The 25,367-nt window shown below is 36.3% G+C and overlaps 2 protein-coding genes across 4 annotated transcripts in view; one reads left to right on the top strand and one right to left on the bottom strand.

Moving 5' to 3' along the window:
* The window catches only part of AIMP1 (aminoacyl tRNA synthetase complex interacting multifunctional protein 1), a 28,719-nt gene extending 10,643 nt beyond the window's left edge, over nt 1-18,076 (top strand). For all 3 annotated transcript variants that reach the window (XM_007434892.4, XM_088132996.1, XM_007434891.4), the window contains 5 exons: nt 3,306-3,419; nt 4,826-4,987; nt 6,005-6,210; nt 9,508-9,676; nt 17,835-18,076. In XM_007434892.4, the coding sequence (XP_007434954.1) occupies nt 3,306-3,419; nt 4,826-4,987; nt 6,005-6,210; nt 9,508-9,676; nt 17,835-18,001 (818 nt within the window). In that variant the 3' untranslated portion in view covers nt 18,002-18,076. The remainder of the gene's footprint in view (nt 1-3,305; nt 3,420-4,825; nt 4,988-6,004; nt 6,211-9,507; nt 9,677-17,834) is intronic.
* Nucleotides 18,077-20,223: 2,147 nt separating this feature from the next.
* On the bottom strand, nt 20,224-24,979 carry GIMD1 (GIMAP family P-loop NTPase domain containing 1). Its single transcript, XM_007434897.4, has 3 exons — nt 24,903-24,979; nt 22,385-22,798; nt 20,224-21,580 (listed from the first exon to the last, which is right to left on the bottom strand). Exons 1-3 carry the CDS (start codon nt 24,903-24,905, stop codon nt 21,320-21,322), a joined length of 678 nt encoding a protein of 225 aa, XP_007434959.2. The 5' UTR covers nt 24,906-24,979; the 3' UTR covers nt 20,224-21,319.
* Nucleotides 24,980-25,367: the final 388 nt, after the last annotated feature.

Genomic DNA, 25,367 nt, shown 5'->3' with positions numbered 1-25,367 from the left:
CAATAGCCTGAAGCCTTTCTGTTGAACTGCTTTTGCTACTATGAATTCTTTTCTAACATTCAATCAGAATCTGCTTTCTTGTAACTTAAATCCATTCTTCTATATCCTGCATTCTGGAACAAGAGAGGAGCGGTTGACCTTTGATGTGATGCACTTAGGGGTCTTTAAATAATGCTATCATATCATACCTCAGTTGTTTTTTCTCAAGGCTAAACACACCCAACTTCTTCAATCTGTCTTGATAGACCTACTTTCTAGTCCCTTAGTTATTTTTGTTGTCTTTCCCTAACCTGTCCCAATTTCTCTGAATAATGCTTAAAAGTGTGATGAGAAGATAGACCAATGCAGAATAAAGTAGAATGATTACCTTCTATGAATTGGAAATTATATTTCTCTTCATGCAACCTAAAATTACACTTGACTTTTTTGCAGCAACATCATATTCCTGGCTCCAACTCGGTTTACACTCAACTACTATAACAAGGGTGGTTTTTTTTTAACAACTACCATTACTAAACCAGATGTCTCCCATAATGATGGATTTGATTTCATGTCCTTAAGAGAAGAACTGCCATCCAGTCCACAATTAGAATTAGTTTTCTAATCAGCATGCTATTATTTTGTTTCAGTTGTATATAAAATTGCTATTATTAGTCAGCATGACATGTGGTGCTTAGTCACATTTTGCTGAAATCAATATTATTATTGTTATTGTTGTTATAATATTTTTATCTGCCTTTTTTATATATAACTCAAGGCGCCAAGCATACCTAATTCTCCTGCCTCCTATTTTCCCCATAACAACTCTGAGGTGGGTTGGGTTGGGAAAGAGTGACTATCCCAAAGTCACACAGCCAGCTTTCATGCCTAAGGGAGGCCTAGAACTCACAGTCTCCTAGGTTTCTAGGCCAGCGCTTTAACCACTACACCAAACATCTACAGCATTCTCACAATCTTAAGGGAGTTACCTAGTCAAACATGCGATGAGGTTAATCTAGCAATATTTGTTCTTGACAAATCTGTATTAAGTTCTGTTAATGATTGCATTGTTTTCAACAAGATTACATACCAATTTCTATGATCTACTCTAAAAGTTTCCCAGTAATCAGTGTAGGACTGACTGTAGTTTGCTGATTTTCTTTCTTTTTTTTTTTTTTTTGAAGGTGGGGACAACATTTCCTCTCCTCTCATTTGACACCTTATCAGTTCCTCAGTTTTTTTCAAAGGATTTGGTGAGATGCTCAGTTAGTTCCTTTAGTATCCTAGAACGTTCATCTGATCCTCAAAATTGAAACCCATTCAAACCAAGCACATATTCTATAATCATGGATCCATTAATCTCAAACTTCAGCCCTGTCCCTTCTGATTTCTGATAAAATGCATACTTTCTTATTAAAGCAATTTGAACAATTTGAAAAGCTTTGTCTTGTCCAAGTTACCTGTCAACATTTTGCTGTCTTCACTGAGCAGCTGGTATATATTCTTTTTCTTTTCTTTTGAATGTATCCCAGCCAACTTTTGTATTCTTAGCATTCTTCACTAACCTCAACTTACTTAACTGAGTTTTCCTGACACTAGCCCTTCAGTCCCAGGCTCCATTTGGGCACTGTTTCTTTGTGACTTGGTCTTTTTTCTGTTTTCTTTTTATTTCCTCTAATCCTATGGAATGTTGGAAATAAATTATATAAAGGGACTTGGGACTGTGGCTGTCAGCAGATAACTCTGAACACTGAACATTTGGCTAGGCAGGGGAAGCTGGCAAAAGAAAGATCCAGCCAGGGACTGCTAAGAAAAATCTCCCCACCCCCCACTCCCTCAAATGTAGTCCTCTGGGAGAGGCTGTTGGGCAGCAGCTTGGAATACTGCTGTTCTCCACTCTGAGCTGCCCTCCTCCCTACCTCCACTCCTGGATATACAACCTCAGAATGGAGACTTCTTAGTGCATACACATATATGCAAACACAATTGCAACAGGAGAGAACAGAAATATACAGAGCGAGAGAGATACTGAAGCTGCATATTTTGTTACACAGAATAAAATACAACATTTACGGCCATTGCTGGTAGAGCATTTGGGAAAAAAATCCAGAAGGCATGCTTTGCATCCTTTTCCTAACTTTTTTGTTTGCAGGCCTTCACTTAGTTTTCTTGTATATACATATTTGCTTTTTCTGCTGTCCTCCATTTTTTCTTCATTGCAGTTTACAGTTCCTAAAGAAGGGGATTTACTTTTTACATCTCCTTCTTTAGGAACTGCCATCCATCTGATTTTTTGAAGGTACATCAAGATACATGTCTAAGTACTGTGATTTTTTAAATAAAACAAAACCAAAATTAAAAGTTCAGTATTATAGTTGCAGTAATGAAGATTTGGGGATCTTAATACGTTTCTGATTCTATCGTTCAAGATTTTAGGTTTGCAATTTAATGCATTTAAACGAAAGTCTTGCCCTTCTTAGTTTCTGAGGAGACTTTATGGCCTAGAGTCAATAAACAAGATTTCTACTTACAAATATGAAATGAAACTTTTCAACAGTTTCCACATAATTCTAAGATAATATCTTCAGAATCTGTCATCTTTTTTCCACTCCTGGTTTCTTGATGTAAACAGTTTAAAGAATAAACTATTTAGCTATGCGTTCCATTGTAATAGGCATATAACATAGTTCCAAACTCTATTCCCACCAGAACCTAAGCACAACAGTTCATTTCTTAGAATATATGCCAAGGAAAAGAGGGAAGAAGTGTGAATTGAGTAAGCAGCCCATTATGTATATGTTATGGACTTAATTGGAAAACAGTGTTTAGGGGATATACTGCAGGGTTTTAATAACAATACTGGGTGGTAAAATATCTGTTTTAATATTTAGAAAAGCTGAAGTGATAAGTGTGATCTGTGGGATCTGTCTATGGTCACCTGCTCCTTGATCCGCAATCTTAATGGAAAGAACATGGTACTTGGTTGCTTGTTGATACTTTTTCCGCTATCATTACTTTTCCTTACGCTTGTTTGTTTATATATCATGACACTATTTTCAAATTTGATATTTGAGTACTTCTAATGGTTTCATAAATGATTCAATGAGTTTTCATATTTGTAAATGTGACCAAAGTAACTCTACATTTTTAATATAAATGCGTAGTAAAAGTACATAAAGAACAACTCATTATGAGATGTCTTTTCTTCATATTTTTTGAAATTTTCAGAACAAGTGCTCTTTTACTCCTGTATGGTACCTAGTACTGAAACTTAGCCATTTTTGACAGTCGGACAGTGATCCTAATGAGAGTTCTGCCTCTTATAGTCTTGCAGGCATCTCTGAGAGAAGAGAAGAAACTACGTGTTGAGAATGCTAAACTTAAGAAAGAAATTGAGGTGCTGAAGCAGGAATTGATCCAAGCAGAAATTCGAAATGGAGGTGAGTAATGTTGTATTGTTTTATGTAAGCACAGCTTGGTTATAGTGATGCTTATATTTTTGTAGGGTCAGTACTGAAAACATTCATAGGGCCACTGAAGGGGCACAATTGCTTTTCTGGGGAGAGTTTTTGCTTAATATGATACAAGTGTGAAGAAAAAAAAAAGGGAGACGGGGAGATACTTTCCACCCTTTTGACTATGCTGCTTTTGAGCCTTTTTTTCCATTGAATTGCAAGAAAGATTCTCATGAAGGTTAAGAAATAGCCTGTATTATAATCTCTTGGTAACTAGATATCTGGGCAAACTTGAACCTTTTGAATATTTTGCTTGTTTTTAAAAACCATGATGGTACAACTTCACTTGTAGAGAAGGATTGAAAATGTTGCTGGAAAGTGTTGGTGATTGGGGGAACAAAAAGTTAACTTTGTATTTGATTTGTATTTGCCTACAATTGTCCTAATTTTAAAACTATTTTGAAAACTTCAACCCTAGTATATTGATCTTGCTGAGTTACTGCTTTGTTTTTTGTTTTTATGAATTGGAAGGGTAAGAGACAGAGACTTGTAAGTGAAAGGTGGAAATATACTGTATGAACCATTCCCCCTTCCAAGGAAAGTTAATCATTGATTAGTAAAAGCATTGAACTAGTCACAAATAAATTGATAGTCTGGATAGCATTAATTAAATTTTCTCTCAATAAGATGAAAGTTATTTTCATATCCTGTATTTAGGTTTTTGGTTTGAAAAATATTTAATTAAATGAGGCTCAGATTAATTTATTAAGCATATTATGTTACATAATACTGTGTTCCTGCTTTGTGATCAATAGAATCAGATTTGATCTTTTCCCTATAATACAGTAGACATCTATAAACATACACAGTTTATAACCTCTATCCTTTGCTGCTTTCAAAATTGTAATCAGTATTTTTGAGGCATTCATTTTCAGCCACAGCTCTAATCTGGCTTCTCTCATATCATTCCAGTGATGTATAACTGGGCATAAGTTTCATATTGTTGCATTCCCATGTTCAGTTTTCACATATTTGTAGGATGGAGGAATTATATAGCCCTTTCACAAACTCATCTGCTTGGTCTAATGAATGGAGAACATACATAAAATAGTTTCTTACTTCAGTATACATGCAAAGTATTGCTAGGAATGCAACAGAGTGAATGGAGTCATTGAGCAGAATCCTCCTTTCCTTCTCATGACTAAAATTGTACTATTGCTGAGAACTGTAGAGACCACATATCTGAAGGATTCCAAGTTTGGAGGAAGGCTGCTCTAAAACACTTCTTTGTTTAACAGTTTACTTTATTCCAACATATTTCACAAAATACTTTTAATTAGCAGAATCAAGATTTTAATTAAATTGAATGAATCTTTTGTGTTTGACTTTAGTGAAACAAATATCTATGCCACCTAGTGACATGGTTTCTGCAGTTTCATTTTTGGAGGGTTTCTCTCAAACATCATCTGCTGCAGAAGCTCCATCTGGTCCTAAAGAACAAACCAAAGGAGCAAGTGAAGAAAAGAAGAAGAAAGACAAAACAGAAAAAAAAGGTGATTTTAGTGAAGCTGTAGATTCTATATACAGTGGTACCTCGGGATATGAACTTAATGCGTTCCGTGACTCTGGGCGTATCCCGAGTTGGTCGTAACCCGACGCAAATTTCTCCATAGGGTTCAATGTAAATCCGGTTAATCCATTCCGCCCTCCGAATTTGGTCGCACCCCGAAGCAAATTTTCCCATAAGGTTCAGTGTAATTACCGTTAATCCGTTCTGGCGTCCGCAGACCACGCGTCAGGGGCGGGAAAACGGCCGGGCGCCGTGCGGCGCGGCAGGAAAAAGGCTGGGCGCGGCGCAGTGGGAGAATGGCCGGGCGCGGCGCGGCGGGAGAACGGCCGGGCGCGGCGCGGCGCGGCTGGAAAACGGCCGTGGACCACGTGTCAGGGGCGGAAAAATGGCCGCAGACCACATGTCAGGGCGGAAAAATGACCGTACCTCGAGGCGGAGTTCGCACATCGAGGTAAATTTTTGCGGCCGGAGCTGGTCGTAACCTGAAAAGTTCGTTAGTAGAGGCGTTCGTATCCCGAGGTACCACTGTATTGTATGCTTGGAAAAGGCTGCTATAAGTTATTAGAGGCTCAGGCAGGCTTGGTTTCTTCCTCTACAGTAATACCTTTTCTTTTTCTCTCAACTGTTATGTTAAGCAATCTTGGAACTATCCTTTCCTCATTTCATGAAAAATTGGTCTTTATTATGCCAGTTTTAAGATTTTTCTTCCTTTTTTGTTTATAGCTATGCTTTGGCAATTGTAGGGATTACTGGATAAACAGGAACAATGATTTATTTATAATGCAATGTTTAGTGTTACAGTAAATAATACTATGTTTTTACAATGATCCTTTTTATTACATTTGTTGATATAATTGAAATTTGTTAGTCTTGATGTCATGAAAGTGTTCAGTAATAATTTACGTAAAGAAGTTTCAGTAATGAGAAAAGAAAAAGTATATGTTTCTGTGATTGAGTTGCATCAGAAGATTTATTAATTTGGTTTCCTTCTTTTTTGTAGGAGAAAAGAAAGAAAAAAAGCAGTCAGCTGCAAATGATGATTCAAGGCCTTTAGATGTTTCTCGGCTTGATCTTCGTATTGGTTGCATTATGACAGCAAAGAAACACCCAGATGCTGATACTCTGTATATTGAGGAAGTTGATGTTGGAGAAGCAAATCCAAGGACTGTTGTCAGCGGTCTGGTGAAACATGTTCCTATAGAAGAGGTATAAATGAAATATCTCTGAAGTATTAATTGAGGCTTTAGCAGCATTTTTATTTATTATCGTTCATCACTTATGCCTACTATTTCTAGTATGTTCCAGTTAATGCCTAAATCTCAACATCTTGAACTTACTACTTAAGATAGCCATTAAAAAGTTCACTATCTCAAGAAAACTACTAGTCTGAAAATTCAACTAATCCTCTTAGATCTATGCAGCATACCCAGAAAGGCCAGTATTAGTCCCCTATTCTCATCTTCTAGACATTTATAAGTGCAGCTTGGTCCAGTGATCAGATGTAATATATTGGACGTAGGTATGGCATGTGGGCAAGGTTTGGCATCTCTTCCTCAGTAGCAAAAGTCTTTTTCACTAGTCCAGTTTGTACTTTCATAAATGTTCCAGAAGCTATGTTGCTCAATTACAGTTGGAAAAGGTTTGTGTTTCTGTGCCAGCAGAGAGGAAAAACAGTGATCTTGACCTTTATTGTTCACATAATGTTTATTTATCTGAATTTCTGCTATACAGTCAGAACCCACCCTCTAATATGTTGAGCAAATTATTCTTAACATCCGTGGATCAGAAGAAAGTATTTTCTATAGGCTTCTACTGGTATTTGTTTTTCTTACTGTTGTAATTTATCACGTTTCTGTCCTGATCATTGTCTAATGTGAAACATGTTGTGAAACATGTTTTAAATAATATCAAGCACACTATCACTTCACTGGGCACCATGTTTGGCTTTTCCTATATAATTGGGTTCAGGGAAATATTTTGCCAGCTAAATCAATTTTAAACTTTTGTTGGCTGTGATTGTGATACATATTAAATGTATAGTCTCTCTTTCCTTTGAAAAGGTACAATGGAATATATTATTCTTTCCCTACTACCACCTATTCTCATAGAAATCTTGCAGTTTAAGTGGGTGGATGGTCGAAGATCAGGTAGTGAGTTTCATAGCTGAATGGATTCTGAATCTGACCATCTCAGTATGACACACTAACCAATATACACTGCTAGTGGCAAGTTTTCAAAAGCTACTTTAGGCATGCCCAAAGCTCGTTCTGTTTCCTTCCCTTTAAGTGGAAGTTTAAGAACTTCTAAATCTCCCTTTTTTGGAATCCATATTCATAGGCCGTACAAAGATGAATTTTATATATTCGTACAGCATATGTGTGAGTTTTGGCGGTTTTGTCATTCAAAGAGTTGAGAGGCCTTTTGTTGGCTTGATCTGTATTCCAGAATGATATAAAACATCAAGTGTATTATGTTTTGCCTCTTCCATAAAATATAATGGAACTTCACAATCCAAATAGGATAGTGAAGAACATCCACGCTATCTGGAATTACATTGAAAAAATTATTTCCTGACAGAACATATTGCAGTATGTCAGTTCCTAAGTCTTAAGCAAAGCTTATATCAAACAGTGTTTATGGACGGGAGAAGGAAGAGGCTGTTTATTAGTCTGTTTCTTGTTCTGACACACGTCCCTTCATTCCCTCAGTGGGTCCCAGATGGGCTTCTTTAAACTTATGTAATATTTTATTGAAGCCACTGAAATTATTTTCTCCCAATTTGATGATGTATGATTTAGCAACAGGATTTGGTTTTCAACCTTCCTTTCAGACCATTTCAGTATAGCAATGGTCTGGAGCTAAAACTAGACTTGACATTTTGATGTCTGCATTTTGATCTTTATATCCAAATAGTGCGGTTGTAAACAGTAGTGTGGGTTGTGCTCTCTGGTTTATAAATCTGATTTTGTTACATTTTGTTTTTTACTTATTTATTTTATTAACTAAATACAACAAAGTTAAGAAAAAGAATACAAATTATAAAAGGAGAAACTTAAAAAAACCCAAAAACATACGAAATGTATATTTGCAGACATACCTATATCAATAAATTGAAGCCATAACTCATTACAGTCATCCATGTTTGATTTATATTAATTCAGTTCCCATGTGATTGAGATTAAATCTGAAATTGAGTTAATACATCTAATTGCTTCTCACTGAACTGGAGCAATATATTTAAATAAAGTGTTCGTTTCACTGTATCTCCAACAACATAAATGCAGTATGGTCTTTTTAAAATATTATTTCATGTTGAAAAGGATGTGATCAAAAACGTTTTTTGGGGTGGGGGTGGGGGCTTAATCTCTCTTCTTTTTTCTTGGTTAAATAAAATGTTCAAGGAAAAAAAGACAAAAAGGACAAGATGCATGTATATAAAGGAATTTGAGAAAAAGAATTAAGAAGCAAAATCGAACAAAAACTATAAAAAAATTAAAAAAGGCTTTTGTGGTAGCTCCCCCCCCCGATGTAAATTTTATTGATTTTTCCCATAAGTCTTCCCACTGACCCATTGTTATGATTTTGTTGCATTTAGATGGGAAATTCTATGTATTAAAAATTAATTTCCTTGGACAAAACTGTTGATCGCATTGTCCCTGAGGAAGTCCATTGTCTTATTTTCTCTGTGCTCTTCTTCCTTATAAGTTGTCTCAGCAGGTGGCAGTCCCTTGTTTGGGCTGGGAAGCTCAGCAGAGTTGGGCCTGCTTAGTTCATGAATGGAGACCATCTGGAAATTTGTAGGAGTGTAGGCTAGATTGGGAAATTGAAAACACATCCTAAAAGAAGTCAGTGGCAAACTGCTTCCATGGCATTTTGAAGAAAACTGTATGACTAAATGATGTCACCAGGTGTCAAATCAGAGGAGATTCTGCCTTTTCCCCCCCTCAAATCTGGGTCGGAACAGAAGCCTTTAGAGTTTAAATGAATAACTTGGAAGGCATACTATGTACAATCATTTTAATTTAATTTGTTCCAAACATTTGTTCTATTTGGGATTTGTAAATATGCATGCCATATAATATCCTGAGTGGTAAACCACCTGGACATATTTGTTATATTTTCCCTAATTAGTTTAAAATTCCTAATTTAACAGTTAAAAGTTGACTTGTGATCACTAAGAATGGAAAGCAAATAAAATACTGCTTCAGCCATCATCTAGCACATCAGGACACAATGCTAATGCTTTTATTGCTTCCTATTGTGTCTGTATATTGGAAGATAGTTAACCTTAATTAGACATTTCCTGGTTGTATTGCTGAATTAGTTAATTGTTGCTAAGAACAATATATTTATATTTTTGTTTATTTTTACTTATGTTCCCTGCATTAATTTTTTTTTAAATTGTTAAAAATTTAAATTTTTCTATTTCATTTGGAATAAACTTGAAAAGGCCTAAGTAAATTCCATTTTCTTTTTTCTTTTAACTTATGTCCTTATGTATAGATGCAAAACCGGATGGCTATATTTCTCTGTAACCTAAAACCAGTAAAAATGAGAGGAGTGGTGTCCCAAGCCATGCTGATGTGTGCTAGCACACCAGAAAAGGTGGAAATTATAATTCCTCCTAATGGAGTTGTTCCTGGAGAGAAAATTACATTTGAAGGTTTTTCAGGTAAGCAGAAATGTCTGGGACATTGAACAGAGAAAGAAATTGATGAGAAAATTATTATCCTAATTGAATTTATATGAATTACAAAAATGTTTATAAACAAAATGCTGTGTTTAATGTTTGCATATCTGCCTGAAAAAAAGCTCTAATTAAAACAAAAATTAATACTGAATTTTAGGAATGAAAACTATTTTCACTAAGTAAAAGTATTATGGAGACAGAAGTAATACAATTACCTCTTGTGTACTCTGCTACATGCAGATCTTAGAGAAGAATGTTTTGAGGAATAAGTGTTTTTGCCAGTTAATGGTATCTACAGTCACACACTAGCTCATTTTTTGTATTTCATGAGGTTAGCATTTGATAATGTTCTTCCTTTGCTCCTCTCTTTTACTTTCCTACTAAATGTGTATGTTTACTCTTTTGTGTCCTGTACCTTAATTGCTTCTGCAAACCATTATCAATTGTGGATTGTATATAAAATCCCTCACTCTTGAAAAAGGGGACAGATTATGTTTCTAAAAGTGATAAAACTTGTAAAAACATTTCTGATAATAAGCAGTTTCACGCAAATAACCTTTAGTTCTTTTAAATGATTATTTCTCTAATAGACATAGGCAAGCATGGGAAATTTTGATATTATCTTAGATTAAAGAAAAATTACTTCTTTAATGGGGAATCAACCAAAAAGGAGAACATGGATGACAGTACCAATTTGGGATTATTAATGAGAGATTGTGTGTGTTGTTTTTCAGTAAGATATGAAATGGAGTGTAGTGGAAAAATAATATATCTCCTCTGATAAGGTGACCATGCTTTTTTAGTTTAAAAATAAGACAAAGTTGTGTAATTATTTCATATTCCAGAATTAACTTTTGGGAGGGCAGTGTTTTCTTAGAGAAGTAGAATGGAAAGAACATTTTAAAATGCGGGCTTAATATTATAAAATTAGATTTTTCTAGTTTCATAAGGTGATACAATATAGAAGCCTGATTGGTAATTGGTACACTTTACCTACCAAAACTGGTTATTGTTATGGGACTGTAACTTGGCTAATATAAAGGAAAAGTAAAAATATACAGCTGGGCAAAAGTTCTATTAGAATTCTACTAAGGGGTGGTCCCTTGAGGTTGACTCTCTAAGTTGCTTAACAGAAAAGAAGTGGCAACTCTAACAGTTTGAAATTGGGGTTGAGAGAAAAGGAAAGGAGGGCAAGCCATGTTTGGTTATAATTAGTTGGGGTTCTGTGAAAATGAAAAGTTGTGTTTTAAGAGGAATTTAAAAGTCCAGTGGGGTAGGTAACCTCAAGACTGGAACCAATAGATTTCACAGCAGTAAAAGTTACTTCTGGTATCATGTAGCATATGGAGTAGTGGGGAAAAAAAAAGTCGCTTAGAGGCATCATAGTGTCTTTGAATGCTTATATTCATAACTTTATGACCTGTACAGTTTTTTTTCTTCTTCTTTGCTACATTAGGAAGTGTATATACAGAAATAACATAATGATGATCCACTACGTTGTTGTTTCTTTGTCCCTAATATTTAGGGTCATGAGCATGCAATTTGTCTTCTTGCAATTTGCAGCTAAATTTTCATATTTATATTTATTTAAATGATGGCAATGTGTGTAGGGGAATAATTTCTTGCATCTAGCTAGAATATTTGTTGTCCTAGACAACTGAAGCATCATCTCCAAAAGGGAAAGCAACAATCCTTAGTTATTAGACTGGTAAAACCATTTGGAGAAGGGTTTCCATGGTGTTTTCAGGGCCTCCCCACATTGTGCAGGACTGTGCATGCACAAATAAGTTTGTCAGAATCACCACTGAAATTATGCTTGTTCTTTTACTTCTTTTTTAAAGTAGTTTATAGAAATTTTCATCACATTTTCAGAAGGTCATAGAAAATGTCATAATACTTGAATATGATTTTTCCTTTTTTCTGCTTTTCTTCAACAAAACACTCTCTTTTAAAAAACAGTGGGAGCTGCTGCTGGTTAATGAGTTTCCTTTTGGAGATGATTATGGCCCTGTTGTAATTGGATATGTTTTTATAGTGGTTTTAGTGTGATGGATTGTTGTTTCCTTGTGTTGCTAGATTTTATTGCCATATTGATTTATAAAGTGTCTTTTAAAAGTCCAATTTATAAGTCCAGTTTTACATAACAGACAAGAGGCAGAGGGAAATGCTTTATCTCTCCCTCTGCTGCCACAAACTTAGCGAACTGTATTACAGATAGTCCTTGACTTATGACCACAATTGGGACTTGAATTTCTGTCGCCAAGCAATGTGATCATAAAGCAAGACATCATGTGACCACATCACTTAGCAATTGCAATCCTGGCAGTCCTGGCTGCCATTGTTAACTGCAAATTGCAGGTTGTTAAGCGAGTATGCACGCCAATCCAAGCCATTCTGGGCTTGGTCTTGGTCCCTCCCAGCCCCGAGCCTCGGTACAGTAAGGGACTGCCTCCAACTCCCTCTACCCGCCTATCTCCCTCCCATCTCTGCCCTTATGGCCTCCCTGCACCCTGCCTTGTGGGGTGGCAAGCAGCCCCAGAACCACACAGCTCTGGGGCTGCTTGCTATGCCCTGGGAATCTGCAGCCGCCCCAGCTGCACTTGCCCTTGCCACCCTGCATTCCAGGACCCTTGCTGTCCTATGCTCTGCCGCCACAGCTGACCTTCGCTGTCTTCTTGCTCCAAAAAGCCCCTTTGCAAAAAGCTCCTGGGTGGGCTGGGGGGGGATTTTGGCTCTTTTTTTTCTCGCAAAGCGAAGGAAAAGCCCAGCCCAGCTTTGCCTAGGAGCTTTTTGCAAAGGGCATTTTGGAGCAAGAAGACAGCTAAGGGAAGCTGGGGCAGCGGAGCACAGGGCAGCTGCCCTTGAGCAGGGACCAAGAGGGCATAGATGGGGGGATTGGCGGGTAGGGGGAGTTGAAGCATTTTGCGGTGGTAAGTGTGGGTGGGCTGCCAAGCGCCTGAATTTTGATCACATGACCAGGGGGCACTGCAACGGCTGTAACTTTGGGCACTGGTTGTAAGTCACTTTTTTCAGCGTGTTTGTAACTTGAAACAGTCGCTGAACGAATGATCATAAGTCAAGGACTACCTGTACACACATGGTTCAGAAGTTGCCATGACAAATTAACAGAATTTGTGAATGGGTTTCCTTTTTGATAGTAAACCTGAGATAACTGGATTTTTAATAGTTTCACGTGAAGGATTTATAACGTACCTCTGATAAGCCTGGTCTTTGGAGACTATATCTCTTAGCTGCAGAATAAGACAGTGCTCTTTAAAGCACTGAACGAAAATAACTGCCCATGAATCTGAAATAGCTGTGAAATAAAGGCAATAACATTTTATAACAAAATTCAGCATACTGAAAAGCTAGATTGAAAAACAGCATTATATTTGCTTATTTTTCCCGTTTCTCCCCCTTATAATTTGATATCTCCTGCAGTGATGAAAGAATGGTAGTTTGCTTAGCAATATAATAACATTTTATATTTAAATAAAAATCTGTTGTTGCTACATTTACATAGCTGGAAATACTTAGTTTAGACTCTTCTTTCTGATAAGATACTGAAAGAAGATTGTCACATCTTGGGAGGAAAATATTCCTTACTTGCTAATGATTCTTTCCTTCTAGCAGACATCCCTCTTGCCTGTTCAGGGCTGAATTGCTTTCAGTGCCTGGTTTAGCCAGAGCAGCAGTACAGATTGATGTTTGTTAATAACAGTATTTTGAATGCTACATGTTAAAAATATCATTTATATCCCCAAGAATTATGAATTTTCTCCAATTTTACTTATAGGTGTCTTTCACAGGGTTTGTTTCTCTTGAAAGAAAGGGATGAGAAGGGAGGTTACTATGGAACATACACCATGGTGTTCTGGTAATGTTTAAAAGTGGTGCCTGTGCTAATCTAATACAAGCTTGCCACAGATCCCAGGAGAGTTTGCCTGGGTATTCCAAAGCAAGTTTTAATAGAATCCAGAAGGTTGTTCTGTAATAAAAGCCAGATTTTAATTTATTCTTGAAAACTAAATTCGGTTTTATAATGTTTGCATTTTAAAGACTTGCCTGCTCATTTGGTTTGATATATATTTTCTTTTGTATAAGGAGGCTTTTATTTTATTTGAAAGATTTTACTGTGAGGAGCTGTCATTTTAATTATCATTTAGTTACTTATTTTTCTCTAAAAGATAAACTGTTGGTCTGAGAAAGTACTAATTATTTATGGCTTATTCACTGAAACTTCTCTTTTGTTCCCAAGCCAATGTGTTCCACAGAGAAACATGAAAAGATGATTTGAAGCCACCACATAGTATAGTAGAAACCATTTTAATCCCAAGGTCCATGTGGCCATCTCTGTGTCCAATTTTTCTGACCTTTAAATGCTCAGATGCCATTTTTTAAATTTGCAGTGTAACATCAAAAGTAGACCACTATAAAGATGCACTAGTATCTGCTATATAACCAAGATAAAAGTGGTGATATTTCTTTCTGTTCACTGGTAACAGTTTTGGTGGGCAGATATAACACTCATATATAAACACCTGTCATTAGCTGATTTTTTTCTCTCCAAAAGTATTTTGTTAATCTGAAATACCAATTCTATTACATTTACAGTAATTTTATCCCTTTAAAAGTGCTAAAGTTATTTAAATCTTGGGGTCCAGGAGAATGTTAGGTGTGCATTGTTTTAAAACAGCACTCCTCCCACATTGCAGATCATATTTAAGTGTGGATAACTTTCAAGAGAAAAAGGGGAAAAATCCCACTTGATATCCCTAAATCTGTTGGTATTCCTATAGTAGCTCCTTTGATTTACTATTGAAGTAAAGGATTTGATAAAGGATACCTATATTTTCTGCTGGGGATTGATTAACATGGAGGTTAGTTGGAATACAACAGTGCTCATAAGAAAAAGCTACTGCTGCCATGAACATTCCAGTTTTTATTTAAAATTTACAGCATTGGTAAGTTGTGCTCCTGGCTTTTGCTTTCTTTTGAAAAGAGTGGGAGTATATCTCCTAGGAAAAATTCTTATGTGTCTGGATTTTAGAGCCCAACATTACAGTGTGATAGTTGCCAAAAATAAGTTCACCCATCTTGTATTATCTACTGTTATTATTAAATGTTAGCTGGGATTCCAAGTAATTGGAAATACTGATAATGTAGGTGCTTGTGAGAGACTTCTTGTGGCCTTTATTCTGTTGTATTGACTACTAGAAATGAGCAGAAGAAAATAAGGCATTTAGAATTGTGGCTAGAATAATTATAGCATTTTTCTGTGTGGAATAAAGTTACAGATAGAAATAAATTAAGAGTTACAAAAGTTCTCTTCATACTGTTTTTAAAAAGGCAAATACAAGTTATGGTAGGCAAACAAAATTACAGGCAGTTCTCAACTTATGACCACAATAGGAATCAGAAAATTCATCATTAAGCGGAGTGGTTGTTAAGCGAGGCATCATGTGACCACACCCAATTTTACAACATTTTTTGCAGCAGTCGTTAAGTGGGTGTTTAAGTGAATCATATGGTTGTTAAGTGAATCACATGGTTCCCCATTGATTTTGCTTGTCAGAAGCCAGCTGGGAAGGTCGCAAATGGCGATCACATGACTCCGAGACACAGCAACTGTCGTAAATACATGCTAGTAGCCAAGCACCTGAATTTTGATTATGTGACTGTGGGGACACTGCAGTGGTTGTAAGCGTGGGGACTGGTCGTAAGTCACTTTTTTCAGCACCATCGTAACTTTGAACAGTCACTAAACAAGGACTACTTATATGCACATGGGGGCCAAAATAAAAAATCCTAATTTCAGATAAATACTGACAAAGACTAAGCAGGTGCTAAGTGTCCTTGACGTGGTGATAGATAATGAAAATAATACTATATATAGATGCCTTGAAAAAGATAATATTTATTCAATTCAAAGTTTATTTCAGTCAAAGACCTGTATAGAGAAAACCATTAACAACCTGTTTAAAAGTAGAGGGCCAAACATGAAACACAAGCTAAAGGAATAGTACTGAATATTATTATCACTATTATTACCAGTGTAAATTGTGTCCCTAGAACTAAAAAACAGCATTATTTATCTAAAACTAAGAGACAGTGCTAAAATTCTAAGGTAGAGGTAGGTTAAAATAAAAATCTATCCATCTATCTATCTATACCCATTTAGCATTGTTCAAAAGTTAGCCATACTTATACTATATTGAGGGATAGGGATTAGTCAGCTTGGATCTTATCTTGGATTTTATCGTAACAAAATTTGGCAACATCCAGGGATGTAGAGTCCCACTGATTGGAAAGCAGAGTTTGTATGTAGAAAGTATCAGAATGACTTGGATATTTTACCAGGTAAGAGGAAATAAAACAGATTCCAATATCTGTATAAAAACAGCAGTACAATAAAATGTGGGGAATAGTTTCTATGGCGCCTGTATCACATGACATAGTCAAGCAGCATATGGAATTTTTTTGTATCTGCCTTCTGAAATAGCTCCAGTAGTTGTTTCTCCTAGATGGAATAATGGCTATAAATGTCACAGGTTCAGAAAGCGGTTAAAGTTACCGCAAACAGTGCCATATGTAGCATTGCCTTGAAGACCAGTTGCTAGCAAATACTGATAGGAAGAAGCTGTCAACATCCATGTATTAGCTTAAGGGTTTTTCTTAGATATTTTGTTGAACGCTTGTAGGAAGAGAACGTTAGGCCAGATAGATCTTTGAGGTGGTTTTTCTTATGATATCCACCTGCTCTTGCAAACAGGAATAGGAAATCACTAGCATCATTCTCTGTCTGTTAACCTATACATCATTTAGTACCTGACGAATGAATTGTCTCTTGTTCTAATAAGCTATAAATAAAATTCAAATATGTAAAATGTTTGGATATAGTTCCAATAATGTATACCTAATACAAGGGCTTTCAGTTACTAGATAAATTCCTTGTTTTAGAAGACATGCTCATGTAAGTTCACTAAAGTGGACACTAATTGCTGTGTGAGTCCTGTACGAAGGAAATAAGGAATAAAGCATTACTGCTACTCTGCGTGGTATCTCACATTTCTGATGGGAAGCAGAACACCTAGCTCACTTAAATGGTTTTGATAATCTTACCCTTGGGCATTGTATTATTCTACTGCTGTAACCCCAGAATCATTTACAGCATAAAATGGCATTACTCTTACCAGCCCATAACTTTAGGTTGCATGGGGAAAGCTGCATTATTTTATTCTTAATCATTTTGAACATACTTGAGTGATTTTTTGAAACGTGAAATAAAACAAACCCAAAGCAATGTATCTTATATTGTAGATACTATTTGAAGGTGATTTTAAATTAGTTTGCCAGACCTAAGCATGATTGATTATTAATTTGCACAGATACTAGCTAGAATTTGAAATCAGCTTTAAACCATTCTTTTATATATTGGCCAGAAGCCAAGTCACCTTTTAACTCTGGTTAATACTTTTTTTTTGCAAATATAGTAACTAGTCATGGAGAGGAATGATGAGGGGAGGGAGTTCACATTATTTTGACTCTTCTCCATCTTATAACATTAGTTTAAGTCCAGCCTCTCTCAACTAAGGTTTCACGAGAGATTGTGATTGAATAAACAAACAAACATCTTTTTAAATTTTGTCTGCTGCACAGTCCTAGCGCTCACAGTGGTGAGAATTTGTATGCTCTACAACTTAGCCGCTGTCCTGCCACTTCGCTGCTGTTGAAGAGGTTGTAAAGCATGGATTGTATTGTGAAATTCGAGGAGGGTTAACTGTTTTTATATAAGGGTTCCCTGAGACTTGAAGATTATTTCAAGGGTTCCTCCAGGGTAAAAAGGTTGAGAAAGGCTGGTTTAAGTTATGATTTTTACATCTGTAGTAGCTCATGACTTTCTATTTTTCTTATCAATGTCTGTATGTTACAGTTAAGAGGCATAAGTACACATACAGTTTTGAAATAATAATTTGATTCCAAAATCCAAGTACCATGTGACATTTGTTTTGATATGAAAAGAAATTTGTTTGCTTTAGTAGTGTAAATCACTTCCATTACATTGTGAAAGAACATGATATTTCAAATTCTTAGTTTCACTTTCAACTCTTATTTTCTCTTTTTCTTTTTTTAAAAAAAGGTGAACCTGAGAAAGAACTTAATCCCAAGAAGAAAATATGGGAGCAGATCCAACCTGATCTTCAGACCAATGACCAGTGTATTGCTACATACAAAGGAGTACCATTTGAAGTGAAAGGGAAGGGTATGTGCAGGGCTCCTACAATGGCCAACAGTGGAATCAAATAAAGCAATTTTGGAAAAGCTTGAGATAATGTTGAAGGGAAAGAACGTGAACACAAATAAATATTGCATCACTGAAAACCATGTCTCATTCATTTTGTTATAACCTTCTAGATGACCTTGGCTATCTTAAAAAGCTTAGTAGTAGAGACCTGGTTAGTATTTGGATAGGAGACACCCAGGGATTACCAAGGGTATACACTAGACAAGGAAGTTGAAGAAACATCCTGAAAGAAGGGAATGACAAACAACTTTTGTATAACACTGAGAAAACTCAGCAAATCCATGAGTTACTAGGAGTCAGGCTCAATTTTAAGGAAACATACCAAAAGTATAAACGTTTGTGGTTAATTGTTTATATAAAACCGAATAAAAGCATTAATTAGGGATATAGATCAGTGGTAGAAGATGCACTGTACATGTCCATAACCTTTAGTTCATTCTGTAGCATCTCCAAGCAGGGACAGAAAATAGTTTAGAACTAGTACCCTCTCCCCAAACTCCTGTGTTGCTAATCCATGAAAACTAAGTACTGTTGTCAGACTAGTGAAATTTATACAGTATATATTAATACTGTAGTTCAAATATAACAATGCATAGCCAGTGTTCATCCAAGTGGTCTGTGTTTTTTAATATTTTGCAGACCTGGTATAAGGAAGAGCTTTTTGTCTATTGTATATGCATATGCAATGCATGCTACTTTTCCTAAATGTGCTTAATGGAATGGCCCAGAGAAAAAAAGGAAACAGTGAAAATAATAGATGTATTTTCAGAACCAGGAGTCCTGGGAAAGCAATTCTAGAGGAATTCTTCAGAAATAGATAAAATATACTTTCTGTCATTAAAATCCATTTAGCCAGTGAAAGGGAAACAAAGCTAAAAAGTCATGAAAAATTAAAACTAAAACCACTTAAAATAGAAGCTCTGTGAGATAGAACATAAGCTCCGAATGCAGGTAAGGAATGCACCATCTATGCTGCCTTCTTAAAAGCTAACTGTGTGTGGGCCATCCAGACATCTAGGGGTTGGTTATTCTGCACACTCCTTATCTCCACACTCAGCTCTTACCTATCGAGGAGGAGGGCTCTCTTTTCATATTGAAGGCACAGGACAGGCAGATACTGTTTGGGGAAATGATCTCAGAGATAACTTGGACTCATGTCACAACATGCCTTGTAGATGAAAACCCAGCACTTTGAATTGTACTCACAAATTTATTACAACCAGTGCAGTTCCTTTTGCCCTGCCGAAGCAGCTTTCTTCCACCAGCAAGGCTACTTCATTCCCCCAGGCTGCTGCATTTTTACCAACTGAAATTTCTGGGTAGTCTTCAGAGCCAGCCCCAGGTAGAACACATTGCACTAATTTGAGGTGATTAGAGCATGGGTAATTGTTGCCAAAGCCGCCCGCTCATAGAAAGGATGCAAGTGGTGCATCAGCCAAAGCTGGAGGAAGGTCCACTTGGATATGACCTTCATTTTCAGGAGAAGCCCTCAGTCACAGACCTGCTTCTTCAGGGATAATGCCCTCATGCAGACCCAAAGTAGGAACTGAGATCAAGTCAGATGATTTCTGTTCAGACAGCAACTGTCCTTTTTGGGGATTCAGTTTCAGTCTGTTTCATCTTTACCCATCCCTCATAGCCTTCAAGTTCTGAGTGAATCTCCAGTGTATTTCCTGCCTGGGTTGCAATGGCTATATGTAGTGGGTATAATGATGATACCTCTTCATGAACCAAAGGATGATCTCTGCCAGCAGTTTCATACAGGCATAAAAATACCATAGGTGGAATAGTTGAACCCTGTGCCAACCCACATTGCATTGCCAGAGGTTTGATTAATCACCCCACAGCACTACTGAATGGAACCACACTACTTAGGAGTGGAATCACTCTGAATCAGTCCCTCCCATTCACAGCCCTCACAGGCAGTCCAGAAGGATACTGTGGTTAATGTTACTGAATGCAGTTGACAGACCTAGAAGGACCACTATTTAGTCTAACAAAAGTCATCCACAAGACTGACAATTCAATTTCAGTCTCATACCAGGTTTGAAATCAGATTGAAAGGGATTGAAGTAACCCATTTCATTCCACGGGCCCTCTGCAACTGACCTCCCACCTTCTCTTGAAATCTTCCTTTAAAAGGAGAGATTGGAGTCTAAACAGAAGTTGTCAATGTGGCTGGATCAAGAGATATTCTGTTCAGGAGAGGTACCCACCAGTGTCATCTTCAAAATAGGAAGAATCACCCCTTCCCAAAGTATCCAGGAGGGCCACAATTTACAAATTATTTCCCAATACCTCAAGGATTCAAAGGGTCTTTACTGGATTCTGTCCAAGTGATATTCAATGCAGAGCAGATATTGTTGATTTCATCATACCTGCCAAACAAGCTATACAGGCCTGAAGTGAGATCATCCTGTCTATCCCCCTCAAACATATTCTCTGTAGTACTAAATAAATAAACAAGGCAAGTTGGATTAATCAGCTTCAGCACAAACAAACTGGAAGTTCAGAGACAAAGGAGATCAAGGAGTATAATTTAGAGCTAGACTGATGTTACCAGTATGTCAATATGGGCTAGTGTTAATATATTTTCAATAAATCATTGACTGGAAATGTAGGCCAATCAGCACGCAAAGCATAGGTATTTTAAAACCACCTTGAGAGTTGAACATAAGAAATTTATGTTTGATCCTGGATATACAGGTGTGAAAATAAGTAGTAGTTTTAATGGTATACTGCAATCTGATATTAAGGAAACAATAAGATCTGAAAATAGCTATGGACCCCAAAGCACCAAAGAGTTCCAAATGTGTTTGCTTCTAATTTCCTTTAAATTGTTCTTTCCTTCTTAGAAGCTTTGGTGAATTCAGTGATTGCTGTTGAGTAGAGGCATATTACTGTCATTATGGACTACTGCCAATTATATAGGGCATTTAAAATTTAAAAGGTTAATAACAGATAGCTAAATTGGTATCTTCTCCTATGCCTATTGTCAAAATGCAATGGTTGGAAGATTAAGCAACAGAACTGAAAAAAGGCTGATAGCAGGCATGAAATTTTCCTCCATTCTTGGCATTGTTTACCTGACATAATAATCAGGATATTATTATTAAATACTATCTGTGTTTAGCTAACTGTATTAACTCTTAAGGATAGTTTCAACTTTATTCGTCTTATCTAGTTGTATTCAATAATAAAAATAGAAAAGTTTCTTAATAAAGAATTTATTTTAAAAAATCCTTCAGAAGAGTGAATTATAAAAGCAGCAAGCATCTCAGAACTTGGAAAGAATAAGTTACTTAAATGTATAGCATTGTTTATTTCACTTGAAGGGTCTGGTAATTGTTTTGTTTTAGAACCTCCATAATTTTTCTTAAAGCTTTTAGGTTTTCGTGTTTCAGAATCCTTGCATGATTGTCTATGAAAATGCATTTTTGCTGTACTGACTGCATTACTTTACGTAGTGTGTCTGAGGCACTAAGCAAATATTTCTCTATAGTAAATGGTGACTCTTCAATCTGGTCTGCATGAGTAAATAGAATGACAGTGTAAGTCTTCCAGTTAGGCCCAAGGAGTTCCTGCAAAGGTAAAAAAATGAACATTACCTCAATACAATTATTTTATATTTATGATTTTATCTTTCTCAATATATAAGCCGAGCATTGGCTTTGATCTGCAATGGGGTTTTTCAACCTCCTGCCATTCCTTATTGTTGGGAAATCCCAACTCTTTCAAAGGGGCTTTTGGGAGATATCATAGGTTTGGTAGGAAGGATAATCCAGGTAATTCCATTGTGTATCTCCTTTTCATGCAAAATTTGATTCAACTCATAGTCACTTATTAATTGCCTAAGCAAGATATATATCTTGGGGAAGCCATATATATTATTCTGAACTTCACAGAAAAAGGGGGCAAAGAAGACTGGATCAATATAGCAAATATTAAAGTTTCTTTATCATGTTTATTATCCCCCCCCCCCCCCCCAATGCAACTACTTGAAATTACAATGAATGTGCCATCCTGTGGTCAAATTGAAGATTGCGGTAAATTCACAGTTCTATCAGGCCATATTCTATGTTAGAATTTCTAGTCTTTGGAATCCAGCTACAAACTGGTTGCCTTTATTAAAATCTGTATTTGTTAAAATCTGTCACCAAATATGTGCAGAACATCATGCTAGTTCAGTGTAAGAACTGGATTTGAATGAATTCACCCTCCCCCCATCTCATTGTTTTCATTCATAACATTTTACTTTAATTCCCACCCCAATATTTTAACGTGCAATTTCTATTGTATTTTGATTGTTATGTTCTCTGAGTACTGAATCCTGGGGATGGGGGTGGGGCAATGTATATAACGGTGTTATTTATCATGTACATTACCTGGATCCACTGTATGGTGGAAGCCTCTTCTTCTTCACACAGTACAACATCAGCTCTCAGAACCAAAAGTGCCAAGTGCAAACCTTTCTCTCCAAAGTGCTGAGCTAGCGCGTCTTTTACTTCTCGCTGTATCTGCTCTTTGCTCAGGCTGCTGTGAGGATATCCAGGAGTGTCCAGCACACGGACTTGCACAGTTAGTGCTCTTCCTTGCCGACGCCCAAAATCTGACATGTTACAGCTGCAGCCTAGGCGACAAGATGTAGTCACCGAGCATGGGGAAAGACAACTGGCAAAGTCTGTGCTGCCCAGAAGAGTGTTTCCTGCTGCACTTTTCCCACTCTGTGTTCTTCCAAGCAAGAGAAGATTTATGGTCATCTTGCTGATGTCAGACATTGTGTTTTCCCCTTGAAATTCCTAGGAAATGAAAAATGAACAGTAACATCATGTAGCAAACGTAGCAGTGCTATATAGCCGTTGCTACTGTAAATCTGAGGTAAGCGTAATTGGTTAGGAAGACCACTTGAAGAAGAATGTCCTTGAATTGCCATTCCTAGGAATTAAAATAGTAGCATTGGACTTTGTACCACAATCTTTGAACAGATGTGTGGACCTTTTTGTTCAACATTACATTAACTTCTTTAATATTTAAATGTTTTCCCATAAAGCTACTTATATACATTAAAATACCATTCCAAAAAAGTACCAGATGATTACAGGAACTTATTATATGGGTCAAAAAAGCCTCAGATTTTTTTATACCTCCAACAGAGAAAATCTGAAGACCATCCTTTCAAATACATTTTTTTGAGACTCCCGTATACTCTACATACATTTTGTTTTAGTGAATCAACTTTAATCTCAAAACTGTTGACACCATTTTTATATTTACATTTTACATTTTTAATAACATGATATTCCAAACATGAAGTAAAGATTTAGAGCCTCTGATAATGTCCACTTTAAAAATATTCTTAAACTTTTCATGGAGATATGGGTTTTACTTCTGTCATGGAATCCATCAATCAAGGAAGCATCTCAACGTCTGGCCCATATTGAGCTGTTCAAGTATACTTAAGTGAAAATATTGCCACTGTTGTGAACTAGGAAGACCAAACTGAAGTTGGGAAAAACCCTTGAAACAGTCATTACATAATAATTAGTTTAAATCATAATCCCACTTCTGCTCAAACTTTTCAATAAAATGTATGACCACCTATTTTTAGAATAGAATTTTTCCAAAGTGTTAAATGTTCATGAGTCTCATTATCAAAATCCAATCTTTGTCCCAATATGACCCCATTATATTTTTCACTGCCTGCACTCCTCGAAATAAAATACCCTTTTACTATGTGTTATTCCAAGAACTTGCCAAGACTGCAAGGGAAATAGACAATAATTTTCCAGCAGAGCCCATAAAGGATAATATTCCACTATATTTTCATTCCACATTCTAACAGCTGATAAAATATATGCCCGGTGATATTTTTGCAAATTAGCTAAATTAAAGCCACCTTTCTCAAATGGCAATCTAAAGTAGCTAAAGAAAACCTTGGCGATCCATTATTCCAAATAAATTTCCTAAGTAACCTATCAATCTGAAATAAATATTTTCTTGCTATTAACATAGGGAAACCTCTAAGAACACAAATCAAGTGAGGAACAATATTCATTTTGGTAGAAAAGGGTTAACCTTCCTTATGCTGTAGTGTGGATCCCACTGAGTGTAACCATCTCTTTCCCATCTTCTCTAAAGATTTTTATCGTTTAAATACTCTATCAAAGAATAACATAAAGATTTCGCAAGCTCTAATTTGTTACTGGAGTATTTTAAAGTTTGCTCCTATATCTATATTTATATTATTCTAGGCAGAAGGGTTCCGAATACTAGATTGCCAGAGACAATGTGAAGTATGTGTAGTTTTTTTTTTAAAGCTGTACAACATCACTGAAAAGCAGAAGGCAAAGTTCCAAAATAAATGTGGCAGGCACATGAGACAATATTCTAAACCATAGGGGGTCATTGAACACCACAAAAATGTTCCGTGAAACCTGATCTATTATGGTCCTTTGTCCTTTCCTCTAGAAAAGCAGTGAAGAATACATTGGAAGCCTGCACTTCTCTGTTTAAGCTACCCAGAGTTCTTTCTTCAGTTCTTTACTGAAAGTAAAGACTATTTAAGCTGGGTCTTATATCACAAATAATCATATTTATTTCTGTATTATTCAGGGCTTATTGGGCTATTGCTATAATTATTAAGAGAGTTCTACCATAAATTATACCCACACAGTCACATACACATTTTACACACACACACACACACACCTTTGAAAGGAAGATAGCCCTTAATTTATAACCTCCACACAAGAAAACCTGACTCATCAACATATTCTCAGTAAATCTTAATCAAATATCTCATCTTAAAAGCGCTGCAGTTAGAGAGGAAAAAAATTCAATTCTCAGATATGAACAGCATCAAGCAACAATCTGATCCTGAGATACCCTCCAAAGCTTACTTACCATATTATGCCATAAAGCTCTCTGCTCTGTTTCTGTCTTCTTAGCCTTTGTCTGTGATAGTTCCAACCACCTGTACTTTGAAGTAGATCTTGATAAGGTACCACTGTGAGACTGACACAGAGCCTTTATATAAGTTAATGAGTTACAGAATGTCCTTATTTAGAGCTGATAAGAGTGTCTGATCATTTGTCTCGCCTTATAATTTTCTTGTTCTGAAATTGTCAGCCTGATTTTACCTGAAAACCATTTGAAAATTGTTGTAAAAAGTATTTTTCAATGCTTCAATGGTTTGAAGAGCTGTGAATCTTAAAGAAGGGAGCTATTTTTGCCTTTCCTTTTCCTTTGGTATTATTCTTAGTTACCTAATTTGGTTTTTACATACTTTTACTTGAGTAACAAATATATATTGATTTTCCCCCAAAGCAGAAGTCACTCAAAGCAGCTTACAATATATAAAAGCAGTAA

Source organism: Python bivittatus, unplaced genomic scaffold (genome assembly GCF_059951505.1).
Source record: "Python bivittatus isolate LINGU-HERP-01145 unplaced genomic scaffold, Pbiv_v1 ctg000070_np1212, whole genome shotgun sequence".
Taxonomy (NCBI): Eukaryota; Metazoa; Chordata; class Lepidosauria; order Squamata; family Pythonidae; genus Python; species Python bivittatus.
Note: the sequence above shows the minus strand (reverse complement) of the source record. Positions and strands in the feature narration are given on the sequence as shown.